We start from the raw sequence: 13,086 nt of genomic DNA on the forward strand, positions 1-13,086 counted from the left end.
TTCTTTTTTTGCCAATTCTTTAGGTGCATTGACATCCTCGAGCTGTCGGAACGCATGGACCTGCTCAAGTTCCACTACCACACTCTGAAGTTGTACGGCTCAGTGTGTGCCCTCGGGAACAACCGCGTGGCTCATGCTTTGTGCAGCCATGTGGATGAATCCCAACTCTTCTACGCTATAGAGAACACTTACCTACCTGGACCAATGAGAAGCGGCTTCTATGACCTTCTCATCAGCATGCACCTCGAGTCTGCAAAGAGGAACCGGCTGGGAACCAACAAGGAATTCATAGTTCCGATGTCAGATGAAACACGCAGTATCACCTTGTACTCTGACAAGTCACATGCTTTACCCGGCGTTGGATTGACTACGTGCCTGCGGCCCAAACTCCATTTTTCCTCCACTGGGTTTGTTGGAACAGATCCAGACATCTACACGCTGAGTCCAGCAGTTCCCTTGCAGGTGCTTAAGACCAAGGCACTAACCATGCTCATTGAGGCTGTGCAAGATGGAGGGCAAGCTATGAGAGACCCCGTAGGGGGCAGTGTTGAGTTCCACTTTGTTCCAATCCTGAAGCTCATCAGTACCCTCCTCATTATGGGCGTGTTTGACGATGAAGACGTCACCCATATCCTGAAGATGATCGAGCCGACGGTCTTCAGTGGCAAGAAGCCGGAGGAGCCTGCTGAGGAACTTGTTAAAGTGAAGGAAGAGAAGGTACCTAAAGCACAGAAAGTTCAAGTGGAGAAAGATGAGGAGCAGCAAGATGTCTTGGAAGAAGAAGAGGAGGAGGAGGAGGAAGAGGAGTTTGATGATGACGGCCTTGGAGAAGAAGAGGAGGAAGAAGAACTGCAGCTGGTAGAATCCATCATGCCACGTGAAGAGATAGCTGATGAGACTGAGCCAGTAAATGGCGAGAAAGGAGGAGAAGAAACGGAGAAAGAGATCAAGACTTGTGAAGCCGGCGGTGAGGCTAAAGCGGAGCATTTAGAGCAAGGGCTGTTCCAGATGAAGCTACCAGAATCTGTCAAATTACAGGTAGCTTTCATTTCCTCAAAATGAAAGCCATACACCAGCTTCTTTTAAAAATTACTACTAATTTCTCCCTTCTTCAGATGTGCACTCTCCTGCAATATTTCTGCGATTGTGAACTTCGACACAGGGTAGAAGCCATCATTGCATTTTCAGACAAGCTCGTGAGCCAGATCCAGTCCAACCAGAGGCAGCGGTACAATGAGCTCATGTTGGCCTTCACCATGAGTGCAGCCGAGACGGCACGCAAGACCCGTGAATTCCGCTCGCCACCGCAAGAGCAGGTACTCGGAGTATTCTGGAGTTTGGCCCTTCACATAAACAACATCATTGCGTATGTCTTCGCTATGCACCTTCTAGGTCAACATGCTCATGAATTTCAAGAATTGTGCTGAAGATGAAGATTGCCCAGTTCCAGATGAAGTCCGCGAGGCTTTGCAAGCATTTCACAATGTTTTGTTGGGACATTGCGGTTAGTTGTGCACTATCCAGTACACCCACAGACTCTCAACCATCTAAGTGAGCTGACCTTTGCATATGTTTCTATATCAGGTGTTCATATTGAGGAAGAGGAACAAGAAGAAGTCGTGGATTATTCGGTGCGTGGACGACTGCTTCGTTTATTGGAAAGGGTAAAGAAGATACGCCAGAAGAAGGTAGAGGAAGAGCCAGAGCCAGAGGAAGATAAAAAACCAAGTGAGCCTCCTCAGATGTTTCCCACACAACAATAATAATGACAACAATAGTCATTATTAGCGCTATTCTGATTGTTCAAAATAAGAATATACTGTGTAACTCAATTCGTCCCAGGCACGCTGCAAGAACTCATTTCACATTCCACGATCCACTGGGCCCAAGAGTCCTTTATCCAGAACCCGGAGCTTGTTCGTATGATGTTCAGCCTCCTCCACAGACAGTATGACGGGCTGGGGGAGCTCGTGCGTGCCCTTCCCAAGGCCTACACCATCAATGCAGTTTCCATTCAGGACACTATGGATCTGCTCGAGTGCTTAGGGCAGATACGCTCACTGCTTATTGTCCAGATGGGTCCAGAAGAGGAAAGGCTCATGATTCAAAGCATTGGGTATGTTTTTATCCCTCACACCTCACCATACCCAATGCTCATTTCTCGATTCACGTATGAATTTTCCTCCGTAGGAATATTATGAGCAACAAAGTTTTCTATCAGCACCCAAATTTGATGAGAGCTCTGGGTATGCATGAAACTGTCATGGAAGTCATGGTTAATGTACTGGGCGGCGGAGACTCCAAGGTACTTTTTAAAATATACTCTAACCAATCGCAGGCACGAATATGCACCTAAATTGTTTCCCATGTCCGCAGGAGATCAGATTCCCTCGGGTGGTGACAAACTGCTGTCGCTTTCTGTGCTATTTCTGTCGCATCAGTCGTCAGAACCAGCGCTCCATGTTTGATCATCTCAGCTATCTGCTGCAGAACAGCGGCATCGGCCTCGGTGATTGAATTTGTGTGTGTGATTTGTGTGTGTCATGTGGTACGAAGCCGCGTCTCATATGCTGTTGTGTAGGAATGCGTGGCTCCACCCCTTTGGATGTCGCGGCAGCCTCCTGTATTGACAACAATGAGCTGGCATTGGCCCTGCAGGAACAAGACCTTGAGATGGTGAAAGGCAACATTTTTTTCAAAAAAAGATACAAGAAGTAGTATTTGAGTGGAGTGATGTTTTTCTAGGTGGTAAAGTATCTGGCCGGATGTGGGCTACAGAGCTGTCCGATACTCCTCTCCAAGGGCTACCCTGATATTGGCTGGAATCCATGTGGTGGAGAGAAATACCTTGATTTTCTTCGTTTTGCCGTATTTGTTAATGGTCTGTTTTGTATTTTTGCTTTAGTTCGTTTACAGTGATTATGTGGTGTTTTCAAAGATTTGGTTTCCCCAGGAGAGAGTGTGGAGGAGAATGCCAACGTTGTGGTGCGCCTCCTCATCCGTAGACCTGAATGCTTTGGTCCAGCCCTCAGAGGGGAGGGTGGTAATGGACTCCTATCTGCCATTGAAGAGGCCATCAAAATATCAGAGGATCCTGCAAGGGATGGACCCAGTGTTAAGAAAGACAGACGCTTTCCCATGTAAGAGTCTAAGCACCACTGGTGACATTCAACGAAGAAAATAAAATGTGCACGTGACTTCCAATGTAAAACCATTGTAGGTTTGGTGGCGAGGAGCAGCATGAAGAGAATAAGGTGCACCTGGGAAACGCCGTCATGTCCTTCTACTCGGCACTTATTGACTTGTTGGGTCGGTGTGCCCCTGAAATGCATGTAAGCTCTTTGACTCGACTTATCAAACACGTTGTAAGGGAAACTTTTTGTGAAGAAGCCAATTTTTGTCTGCTGCAGCTGATCCAGGCTGGAAAGGGTGAGGCTCTGAGAATCCGAGCCATACTTAGGTCTCTGGTCCCGCTTGAGGATTTGGTTGGAGTTATCAGCCTTCCGGTTCAGATTCCGTCTTTTGGCAAAGGTAACCAGTTAGTGCAATTTTATTTTTTTGCCAGCTATGTCCTTGTTATTCGTGGTTTCTCCCGTTTAGACAACAGCATCGTTGAACCCAAGATGTCAGCCAGTTTTGTGCCAGATCATAAAGCTCCCATGGTTCTGTTCCTGGACAGAGTGTACGGTATTGATAATCAGGATTTCTTGCTCCACGTGTTGGAGGTGGGCTTCTTACCTGACATGAGGGCCGCCGCCTCTCTGGACACGGTGATGTTTAAGGACACGGCGCTGCTTGGTCTTTTCTTTCTGCATGTCATTTAACGTTGGCCTTTGTTTCCTCTAGGCTGCCTTCAGTACTACCGAGATGGCATTAGCTTTGAATCGCTACCTGTGCTCTGCCGTGCTGCCACTCATCACCAAATGCGCCCCGCTCTTTGCTGGCAGCGATCATCGAGCCATAATGATTGATTCCATGTTGCACACCATCTACCGACTGTCTCGCGGACGAGCTTTCACAAAGGCCCAACGAGACATTATTGAGGAATGCCTTATGGCTTTATGCAAGTATGTAGACGCTCATAAAAAAATTTGTAGTTTAGATTTTCTTTTCTCAATCGAGCTTTTTGTTTGGTTCTCGACTGCAGGCATCTTCGGCCATCCATGCTTCAGCATCTTCTACGACGGCTGGTTTTTGATGTTCCCATTTTAAATGAGTATGCCAAAATGCCACTCAAAGTAAGTGGACATTTTAAGTGATTTAGAAAAAGAATTCAACGCATCATCTTGACATGCTTTTGATTTTTTGTGATTGCTGAGAATGAACTAATCAGAAATCCCAATTTTTTTTTCATCTATGTGTGTCCTGCAGTTGTTGACCAACCACTATGAGCGTTGCTGGAAGTATTACTGCCTCCCTAATGGCTGGGCCAACTTTGGAGTCGCATCGGAGGAAGAGTTGCACCTGACCCGCAAGCTTTTTTGGGGCATATTTGAGTCCCTTGCACACAAGGTACCACTTTGACAAATCAAAATCAAATATGCTTAAGAACACTAATGACTTGTCATCATGAACAGAAATTCGATGCAGAGATTTTCAAAATCTCAATGCCATGCATCTGTGCCATCGCTGGCGCCATTCCCCCGGACTACGTAGATGCTAGCTATTCTTCTAAGACTGAAAAGAAGGCTTCAGTGGATGCGGAGGGAAACTTTGATCCAAAACCAGTGGAGACTACAAAGTGAGCTGATTGTTGTTTATTTTTCCCTCATTATACATTTGATATAATTGCAATAAAATTGAGCTAAACCTCGATTTATCATTTTTTTCAAACAGCACAATTATCCCCGAAAGATTGGATGCCTTTATCAACAGATATGCTGAATATACCCATGATAAATGGGCCTTTGAAAAGGTAGGTTGTTTGTTTTCCTTTCTATAATAACGAGCAGTCTATTGACTCACAATTTGCCTCTGTGTTCTAGATCCAAAATAATTGGTCTTACGGTGAGGTCATGGATGAAAATGCAAAATCTCACCCTATGCTTAGACCATACAAAACCTTCTCAGAAAAGGTAAGTGTGTAAAATGTGAAATATATTTGACACGTCTCTGACAATAATGACCCTCCGGTTTGCAGGATAAAGAGATCTACCGCTGGCCCATTAAAGAGTCAGTCAAAGCAATGGTCGCTTGGGAGTGGACCATAGACAAAGCCAGAGAGGAGGAGGAGTCCGAGAAGAAGAAAGCGGCATCACGGAAAATTTCACAAACGGCTCAGGTACATAGTAGCACAATGCTGCTCGTCGCACCTATTTTTTTTTTTACCTTGAGAATATGTGACAATTATGTCCTCTCAAGGCAACCTACGACCCAAGTCATGGTTACAGTCCACAACCCATCGACATCACTCACATGGCTCTCTCAAGAGATCTCCAGGTATGGACTAAAATCATCTTAACTTTAAATCAATCATGAAGTTTTAATTAAAAAAAAAAAATCTGTTCAGTCTATGGCTGAGCAGTTGGCGGAAAATTACCATAACACTTGGGGGAGGAAGAAAAAGATGGAGCTTCAAGCTAAAGGTAAGACACAGTGAGAGGATGCTTTTTATTTTATTTGGGGGGTTTTCTTTAAGGGACTGAGTTCTGTTTTTTGGTAGGCGGTGGAACACATCCTCTTCTGGTGCCATATGACACCCTGACGGCTAAAGAGAAGGCGAGAGATCGAGAGAAAGCTTATGAGCTACTTAAGTTCTTACAATTGAATGGATATGCTGTCACAAGGTACATGTAGATTTGATTGATGATGTATTATTAAAAGTATTCGGTGTTGCCCTGGCAGAACATATTCAGACGAGGCAAACATGACTCGAATCCAATATTTTTCACAGAACAATGAAAACAAAGCTTTTTTGTTTTTTTTGTTTTGCTGATGCTAATTTATTCCTCTTCAGGGGCCTGAAGGATATGGAATCTGACATTTCATCCATCGAGAAAAGATTTGCTTACGGCTTTCTGCAAAAACTGTTGAAGTGGATGGAAATCGCCCAGGAGTTTATTGCTCACCTCGGTAACACTGGGGCATGAAAACCCATTAAGAAAATATTCTCTAACCTAATAATTCAATGTGCTTTACAGAGGCGGTAGTGAGCAGTGGACGAGTGGAAAAGTCTCCTCATGAACAGGAAATTAAATTCTTTGCAAAGGTGTGAACAATCATCATCTAATGTCGACAATATTTTCGACTTGTCTTGATAGCCTTGCGTCACTGTCACTATTTCAGATCCTGATGCCTCTGATCAACCAGTATTTCAAAAACCACTGCCTCTACTTTTTATCCACACCTGCTAAAGTCCTGGGCAGTGGTGGCCATTCCTCCAACAAGGAGAAGGAGATGATTGCAAGGTGACTTGTCTCCTACACGCATTCTATTCATTTCCACGCTTTCCCTGTTTTGGCATTGTTCTTTCTTTTTCTTCTTCCCTTTCATTCGTATCCTTCCTTGCTTTCCTCCTCCTCCTCAGTATCTTCTGTAAAATGTCCGCTCTGGTGAGACACAGAGTTTCTCTTTTTGGTAAGCTAAGAGTTTGGCCCCAGAAAACTTGACGTCGTGATGCAAAAGTCAATTCATGTCTACTTGTGTGCAGGAACGGACGCATCGGCCATTGTTAACTGTCTTCACATTCTGGCCCGGTCATTGGATGCAAGGTTAAGTGGATTTATAAACATACACTCAGTAGCTATTATTTGTTGTTCTTCTTGTCAACATTTTTTGTTTAATTTAGGACTGTCATGAAGTCCGGCCCTGAGATTGTGAAAGCGGGGTTGCGGTCATTTTTTGAGAGCGCTGCTGACGATATCGAGAAGATGGTGGAAAACCTTAAACTGGGCAAAGTATCAAAAGGCAATCAGGTAATGAACCCATGCACCAAACCAAACGATATCAGATTCTAGCTTTTCCGTCTACTCTGATGTGTTTTCTTTTTAGCAAGTGAAAGGCGTGTCCCAGAACATTAACTACACAACCATTGCCCTGCTCCCAGTCCTCACTTCCCTGTTCGATCACATCGCCCAGCATCTCTTTGGAGATGATGTCATGTGTGAGTTATTTTTTGTCTTTCTCATTTTATTTTTGATTTTATTTTCCTCTTACACTTTTGTCGTTACATCACTGCCATTTGTTTTGGCACACAGTGGATGATCTGCAGATGTCATGCTATCGCATCATGTGTAGCATCTACTCCCTCGGGACGGTCAAGAATCCGCACGTTGAGAGGTAACGGCAGAACTGCACAAAGTACGATTGGACCTCAGAGGACTTTACAAAAGTTATTCGTTTATATTTACAGACAGAGGCCAGCTCTTGGAGAATGTTTGGCTCACCTGGCAGCAGCTATGCCGGTGGCCTACTTGGAGCCGCATCTAAATGAGTTCAACGCTTTCTCTGTGTACACCACAAAAACCCCCAGAGAAAGAGCCAGTGAGTTTGCTCAACTGACTACATTTCATCATCCAAAATAACAAATTGACATATGTATTTCTTTGAATCCTTCTCCCACGAATTCAAAAGTTTTGGGCCTCCCTAATGAAGTCCAGGAGCTCTGTCCAGATATCCCAGAGCTAGATTCTCTTCTGAAGGAGATCGGGGACTTGGCGGAGTCGGGAGCTCGGTATACGGAGATGCCTCACGTGATTGAGATCACCTTACCCATGCTGTGCAACTACCTGCCTCGCTGGTGGGAACGAGGGCTGGAGAACTTCCCTGAGATGGAGGCCCAGCTCTGCACCGCAGTTACCTCAGAACACCTCAATCAGTTGCTGGGCAGCATCATGAAAATCGTGGTCAACAATCTGGGGATTGACGAAGCCTCCTGGATGAAGAGGTTGGCTGGTGAGTCAAATTTTTTTAATTCTACTGATTGACAACATAAACAATCATGTTGAATTGAATTATTCGATGAGTGTGTATACTCATTTCTTGAGGTGACACTCGTTCGCGCCCCTTTCCAGTGTTTTCACAGCCCATTGTGAGCCGGGCCAAACCAGAGATGCTCAAATCCCATTTCATCCCAACCATGGAGAAGCTGAAAAAACGCACGTCCAAGGTGGTGGCCGAGGAAGATCATCTGCGAATGGAGGGCAAATCAGAAGGCGACGAGGAAGACGGTACCATACGGGACGAGTTTGCCGTCCTCTGCCGAGATCTTTACGCCCTGTACCCGCTCCTCATCCGCTACGTGGACAACAACAGGTACGAGTTTAGGAAGCGTCGATCCGGATCGGAACCAAGTCTTCTTGGGATTTTCGACTCACTTTTGGAGAGAGGCTTGAAGTCTTTTCTTCTGTCGCAGAGCAAGATGGCTTACCTGCCCTGACCCAGATGCCGAGGAGCTCTTCCGCATGGTCGGAGAGGTCTTCATATTCTGGTCGAAATCTCACGTGGGTTCAGTACACACTTTCGGCCTTTGACATCAAAAGCCGTTTGTATCAATGTGTTATTTCTCTGATGCTGCTGCAGAACTTCAAGCGGGAAGAGCAGAACTTTGTGGTGATAAATGAGATCAATAACATGTCATTCCTCACCGCTGACAGCAAGAGCAAAATGAGTAAGGTGAGTTGATGCAGAGCAACGATTTGTCATTGCAAGTGAGACAGATCCAGTTGTGCAATTTTTACAAATTTTTTTTTTTTTGAACCTCTAAAGGTTTGATTTCAAATAGCTATTTTGCAGCAAAAGCAGTTATGTTAACAATATTCTCTCTTTGGTTGTCCCTTTTGTCCTCATCTGTTGGGTTGCGGCTGGGTTTTCCAGGGCGGGGACTCAGAGGTTAGACCTTGTTCCTGCACGACCGCTGTGCTGACCGCATGGCACCTCACTTTGGGGGCGCTTTTCATCAACCTCCCCAGCACACTGGCACAATGGATCCACACACGGAGTGATAAAAAATATTGATATGGATCAGAGTATTGATACACACACACTTAGCAATCCCTTAGTTTACTCTCTTCAAACCTAATGGCGCCATAATGTGTTCCAATACTTTTGTTAATATAGTGTAGAAGTATATATAGAGTAACATCTACATTCCATGGGACAGGGCCTGACATGTCGTGGCCCCTTTTTTCAGCACAGGCAGCTGTGTCCACTTTGTCAGCTGAGATTTTGTCATTGCTATAAATACAGATTTGATTTTTTTTATTAAACATGCAGCGGAACATCCTTCGCAAAGCTAGCTCTGGTGTCATTTAAAACCATCTCCATCTTGCCAAGGTCAACAAAACACACTTTTCTCAGCTCGTAAGACACGAAGGATCACACCGGACATCAGGGCAGAGCCTTGCCCAGTCCTGCCAGTGTGCGAGGGGGGGGAGTCCGGGGGCGCTTGATGAAAGTACTCAGCTGTAGACTTGGGCTCATGGCACTGAACTTTGCACTAAGCCCACGCTGGCAGTGAGAGCACAGTGCCATCATGCTGTCAGTTTGCTCTCTGTTAATCATAGTCCACTTGGAGTTTTGTAGAATGTCTCGTTTCCTTTCCTAGCTGGCGGGTTGACCTGTAGCTTGTGTACTGCTGCTTTCTACCACTAGAAGATGATAGTAGACTTGTCTTGGAGGGGCTGTCAAGGACATACAAAAAATGAATTGGGTTTGTAACTGAACAGCATTTCAATTGTGTGTGTGAATTGAATTTTGTCCTTGACGGCCCTTCTTACTTCTCTGTGCTCTTTCGTCTCTCCTACCTGGAAAAACCATGGTGCCTCATGGTTTATTTTCCTCCAAAATGCTCAAGTATGCAAAACCCACTAACACATCTGAGGCTTAACATGACCTATCAGTACCTAAAGCTTTGGGGTTGCCATGTTAGAATGTGCTCCAAATGGCCATGATTTTAACCAATACATTAATTCACATTTAATGTCAATTTTTTTTTACCCGGAACGCTTTGCAGCCTGTTCCCATAACATATGACACTGGCACAGAACTTAATCATTCATAAAAATATGTCGAGCTCTGTCAAAAAGTCTGCCTATACAAGGATAATTTAGCTTTGGTTTGATTGACACTGTCAAGAATTGTATTGTTTCCAAAAGTGCACTGTTCCTTCATTAGTTACAAGAGCAACGCAAAGTATCAGAAAGTCTTCTCATAAAACAATTTCTTAATAAAGTGTGAAACAAAGATGATGGTAGATGCGTCATAGTTTTTATAATTGGGCACCACTAAGGCTTTTAGAATTCAAATTTCAAAATATTTCTTGAATATTTATGATAGTTTGACTCATTGTTATTTAGCTCCAGCATGACTAAAATAAATCAATAAAATTGCTGTTCATGCTAGTTAACGTCCAATACATAACCCAATAAAATCATGTATTTTCTCCCCCTCCCATGAATGAAGAGCATTCATCCAAAGGCCTGAACATGACAACAGGAAAGGAGTGCAGGAGGCAAGCACGGGGACCAGCTCTGTCCTATTAACAGTTTGCAACTAATTCATTAATTTCATTGTGTTTTGATCTGAAGCGGCTAACATTTAATAACTTCACTTTCTTCCATACAAGTCATCTCGCTCAGGATTTGAAGAATAGTTTTCACTGCACGCTTTCTCAACTCCTTTAACGCGCACACCAGCGAGACCCTCACGTTGCCCCCCATGCACACTTCCACCACACCCTCTACTTACCTGCTCAGCTTTTTTTTTTTTTTTATATATACATTTACACCTTCATAGCTATTTCCAGGGTTCAAAATAAAGAGGAGCGCTTTGGACGCTATTCAGCAAGAGCGTGATTATCGCTCGGTCTTTGGTCAACTCTAGAGTTTTGGTTGTGGCACGTTATGAGATGCTGTGAATACTTGCTTGTGCTTTGTGTCAGGGTGGAGGCTCGGATGCCGAGCGTACCAAGAAGAAAAAACGAGGTGACCGCTACTCGGTGCAGACTTCGCTCATTGTGGCCGCTTTAAAGAAGATGCTCCCCATCGGTCTCAACATGTGCTCCCCTGCCGACCAGGAGCTCATCAGCTTGGCCAAGATTCGATATTCTTTGGTACTACAATGAGATATGAGCGCACAACCAGCTTTGAATAAAAACAAATATTTTTTTTTTGCACAGAGAGATACTGATGAAGAAGTTCGAGAATTCCTGCAGAATAATCTCCACCTGCAGGGGAAGGTCTCATCCCACGCATGTTTTAATATTCAACACTCAAGGAGGTTTTCTAAATAGTGATGTCGCTGGGCGTAGGTGGACAATCCATCCATGCGCTGGCAGATGGCGCTTTATAAGGAAATGGCGGGAAAAGCAGAGGATGCTGATGCTCCAGAGAAAGTGGTTAAGAGGGTACAGGAGGTTTCCGCCGTCCTCTACCACCTCGAAGTGGTGAGAAATTTCGTCCTGGCATTAACTTCCGTGAGAAGATCTGATTTGCTTCATGTCCACGTTTGTTTCTTCTATAGACGGAGCACCCATTTAAATCCAAAAAGATGGTGTGGCATAAATTGTTGTCCAAGCAGAGACGCCGGGCTGTTGTAGCTTGCTTCAGGATGACGCCGTTATACAACATCCCAAGGTCTTCAACTTTTGCTACCTACCTTTGCAATCTAATGTGATTCAATTGCCACACCTCACAAGTGTATTGTCATCACAGGCACAGAGCTTCCAACATGTTCCTTGAGGGTTACAAACGCAACTGGCTTCACACCGAAGGTTACGCATTTGAAGACAGAATGATAGATGACTTGTCTGTGAGTGCCTGCTCATTTTGACTGGATTTTTTTTTTCTGGCCCTTTACTCAGCTGTCGTCTCTCTCTGTGTTTCAGAAAGCAATGGAGCAAGAAGAAGGAGATGAAGAAGAGGAGAAAGAAACCAAGCCGGATCCCCTCCACCAGCTTATTCTGCATTTCAGTCGCACGGCTCTCACCGAAAAAAGGTTTCAGCAGTGAAATGTGGTTCAAACATATCAAAACATGCCAACACGTATTTTCTTCTGGTGTCTTCTCTTCTTTCAGTAAACTAGACACAGATCACCTTTATATGGCATATGCAGATATTATGGCAAAAGTGAGTTCTTATAGAGGAGGTGATTTGAATAGTGTCAAATCCAAAATGAATTGTTTTCCTCCCTGTTGTAGAGTTGCCATATTGGTGAGGAAGAAGAAGGAGGAGAGGAAATGGTGGAAGAGGCTGAGGATGAGATGTCCTTTGAGGTGCGACAGTCAGAACTGGTAATGGGCGGCGAGGGGCTGGGGACCAGGAACACAGCCGAGCGGTAGCTCTCGATGCATCGAGTGCTCTCATCTTCACGACGTCATTTCACCACCACCACCACTGTCCGTCCCTCCGCTCTCTCTCTCTCTCTCTCTCTCTCTCTCTCTCTCTCTCTCTCTCTCTCTCTCCCTCCCTCGTTTGTTTGCTGTGCTTCATTCATTTTGAGCTGCTTTCGTAGGAAATGATGACAAATCCACCAAGCCAGATGTTTGCACCTCAATTTAGTTTTCTTAGAATAACTCAGCAAAGCAAGAATTTTTTTTATGAGCTATTCTATCCGGCTTGGCTCTAATTAGATATTGAATGTCAATTTAACACCAATCTAAAAATACTTATGAAAATGATCTCATCTAAATGACACAATGTCAAATCAATACTAGGAAGCAATGTTTTTTTTGCTGGTCCATTCTTCTCTCTGTCGCTCTTGTCTTTCCCCCATGACTTCATATAATGACCTCCACCTTCCTAATCTCCATCTTTGCTAACCGAATGCTGCTGATCAGTGTCTTCCCCCCCCCTTCCCCACTTACATAGCCTACTGACAGACTACAGTGCAGAAGCATTTGAAGAGCTAAAACATTCACGCACATAGCCAAGACGGGCGAGATCATCGTCAGGTACGCGACGGATGGATGGATGGAGGCGAAAAGCGCGTACAGCGTGACACATAGCGGGTAAAGCGCGGTTAGGCATACGTGGGTGGCGGGAGGTTGGGTTGGTTGCCGTGCCATGCGGGGGAGTTTTAGGATGCTCCACCTTGATTTGTGATGTGGCTGAAGAGAGGAATGTCTCTTCTGGTTCAGAGATATTCATT

At 44.7% G+C, this 13,086-nt stretch overlaps 1 protein-coding gene across 3 annotated transcripts in view; it reads left to right on the plus strand.

Annotated features, from left to right (window-relative positions):
• LOC147043503 (ryanodine receptor 1-like) overlaps positions 1 to 13,086 on the plus strand; it is a 33,708-nt gene that overhangs the window by 9,869 nt on the left and 10,753 nt on the right. For 2 of the 3 annotated variants that reach the window (XM_085935316.1, XM_085935315.1), the window contains exons 36-80: positions 24 to 1,038; positions 1,116 to 1,316; positions 1,393 to 1,504; positions 1,585 to 1,728; positions 1,843 to 2,116; positions 2,191 to 2,305; positions 2,377 to 2,509; positions 2,582 to 2,676; positions 2,746 to 2,881; positions 2,954 to 3,140; positions 3,221 to 3,332; positions 3,411 to 3,531; positions 3,601 to 3,770; positions 3,847 to 4,067; positions 4,148 to 4,238; positions 4,372 to 4,512; positions 4,578 to 4,741; positions 4,837 to 4,915; positions 4,986 to 5,075; positions 5,141 to 5,281; positions 5,362 to 5,439; positions 5,510 to 5,585; positions 5,663 to 5,786; positions 5,957 to 6,072; positions 6,141 to 6,208; positions 6,286 to 6,407; positions 6,527 to 6,576; positions 6,650 to 6,710; positions 6,788 to 6,914; positions 6,991 to 7,102; positions 7,197 to 7,278; positions 7,352 to 7,482; positions 7,573 to 7,893; positions 8,013 to 8,253; positions 8,354 to 8,441; positions 8,521 to 8,613; positions 8,815 to 8,829; positions 10,880 to 11,050; positions 11,117 to 11,176; positions 11,249 to 11,383; positions 11,461 to 11,573; positions 11,652 to 11,748; positions 11,825 to 11,934; positions 12,014 to 12,065; positions 12,137 to 12,229. In XM_085935316.1, coding sequence (XP_085791442.1) covers positions 24 to 1,038; positions 1,116 to 1,316; positions 1,393 to 1,504; positions 1,585 to 1,728; positions 1,843 to 2,116; positions 2,191 to 2,305; positions 2,377 to 2,509; positions 2,582 to 2,676; positions 2,746 to 2,881; positions 2,954 to 3,140; positions 3,221 to 3,332; positions 3,411 to 3,531; positions 3,601 to 3,770; positions 3,847 to 4,067; positions 4,148 to 4,238; positions 4,372 to 4,512; positions 4,578 to 4,741; positions 4,837 to 4,915; positions 4,986 to 5,075; positions 5,141 to 5,281; positions 5,362 to 5,439; positions 5,510 to 5,585; positions 5,663 to 5,786; positions 5,957 to 6,072; positions 6,141 to 6,208; positions 6,286 to 6,407; positions 6,527 to 6,576; positions 6,650 to 6,710; positions 6,788 to 6,914; positions 6,991 to 7,102; positions 7,197 to 7,278; positions 7,352 to 7,482; positions 7,573 to 7,893; positions 8,013 to 8,253; positions 8,354 to 8,441; positions 8,521 to 8,613; positions 8,815 to 8,829; positions 10,880 to 11,050; positions 11,117 to 11,176; positions 11,249 to 11,383; positions 11,461 to 11,573; positions 11,652 to 11,748; positions 11,825 to 11,934; positions 12,014 to 12,065; positions 12,137 to 12,229 — 6,478 coding nt within the window. The remainder of the gene's footprint in view (positions 1 to 23; positions 1,039 to 1,115; positions 1,317 to 1,392; positions 1,505 to 1,584; positions 1,729 to 1,842; positions 2,117 to 2,190; positions 2,306 to 2,376; positions 2,510 to 2,581; positions 2,677 to 2,745; positions 2,882 to 2,953; positions 3,141 to 3,220; positions 3,333 to 3,410; positions 3,532 to 3,600; positions 3,771 to 3,846; positions 4,068 to 4,147; positions 4,239 to 4,371; positions 4,513 to 4,577; positions 4,742 to 4,836; positions 4,916 to 4,985; positions 5,076 to 5,140; positions 5,282 to 5,361; positions 5,440 to 5,509; positions 5,586 to 5,662; positions 5,787 to 5,956; positions 6,073 to 6,140; positions 6,209 to 6,285; positions 6,408 to 6,526; positions 6,577 to 6,649; positions 6,711 to 6,787; positions 6,915 to 6,990; positions 7,103 to 7,196; positions 7,279 to 7,351; positions 7,483 to 7,572; positions 7,894 to 8,012; positions 8,254 to 8,353; positions 8,442 to 8,520; positions 8,614 to 8,814; positions 8,830 to 10,879; positions 11,051 to 11,116; positions 11,177 to 11,248; positions 11,384 to 11,460; positions 11,574 to 11,651; positions 11,749 to 11,824; positions 11,935 to 12,013; positions 12,066 to 12,136; positions 12,230 to 13,086) is intronic. The other variant, XM_085935319.1, reaches the window with a different exon arrangement.

The sequence above is a fragment of the Syngnathus leptorhynchus genome, chromosome 17, assembly GCF_054491065.1.
Source record: "Syngnathus leptorhynchus isolate UIUO chromosome 17, UIUO_Slep, whole genome shotgun sequence".
NCBI lineage: Eukaryota > Metazoa > Chordata > Actinopteri > Syngnathiformes > Syngnathidae > Syngnathus > Syngnathus leptorhynchus.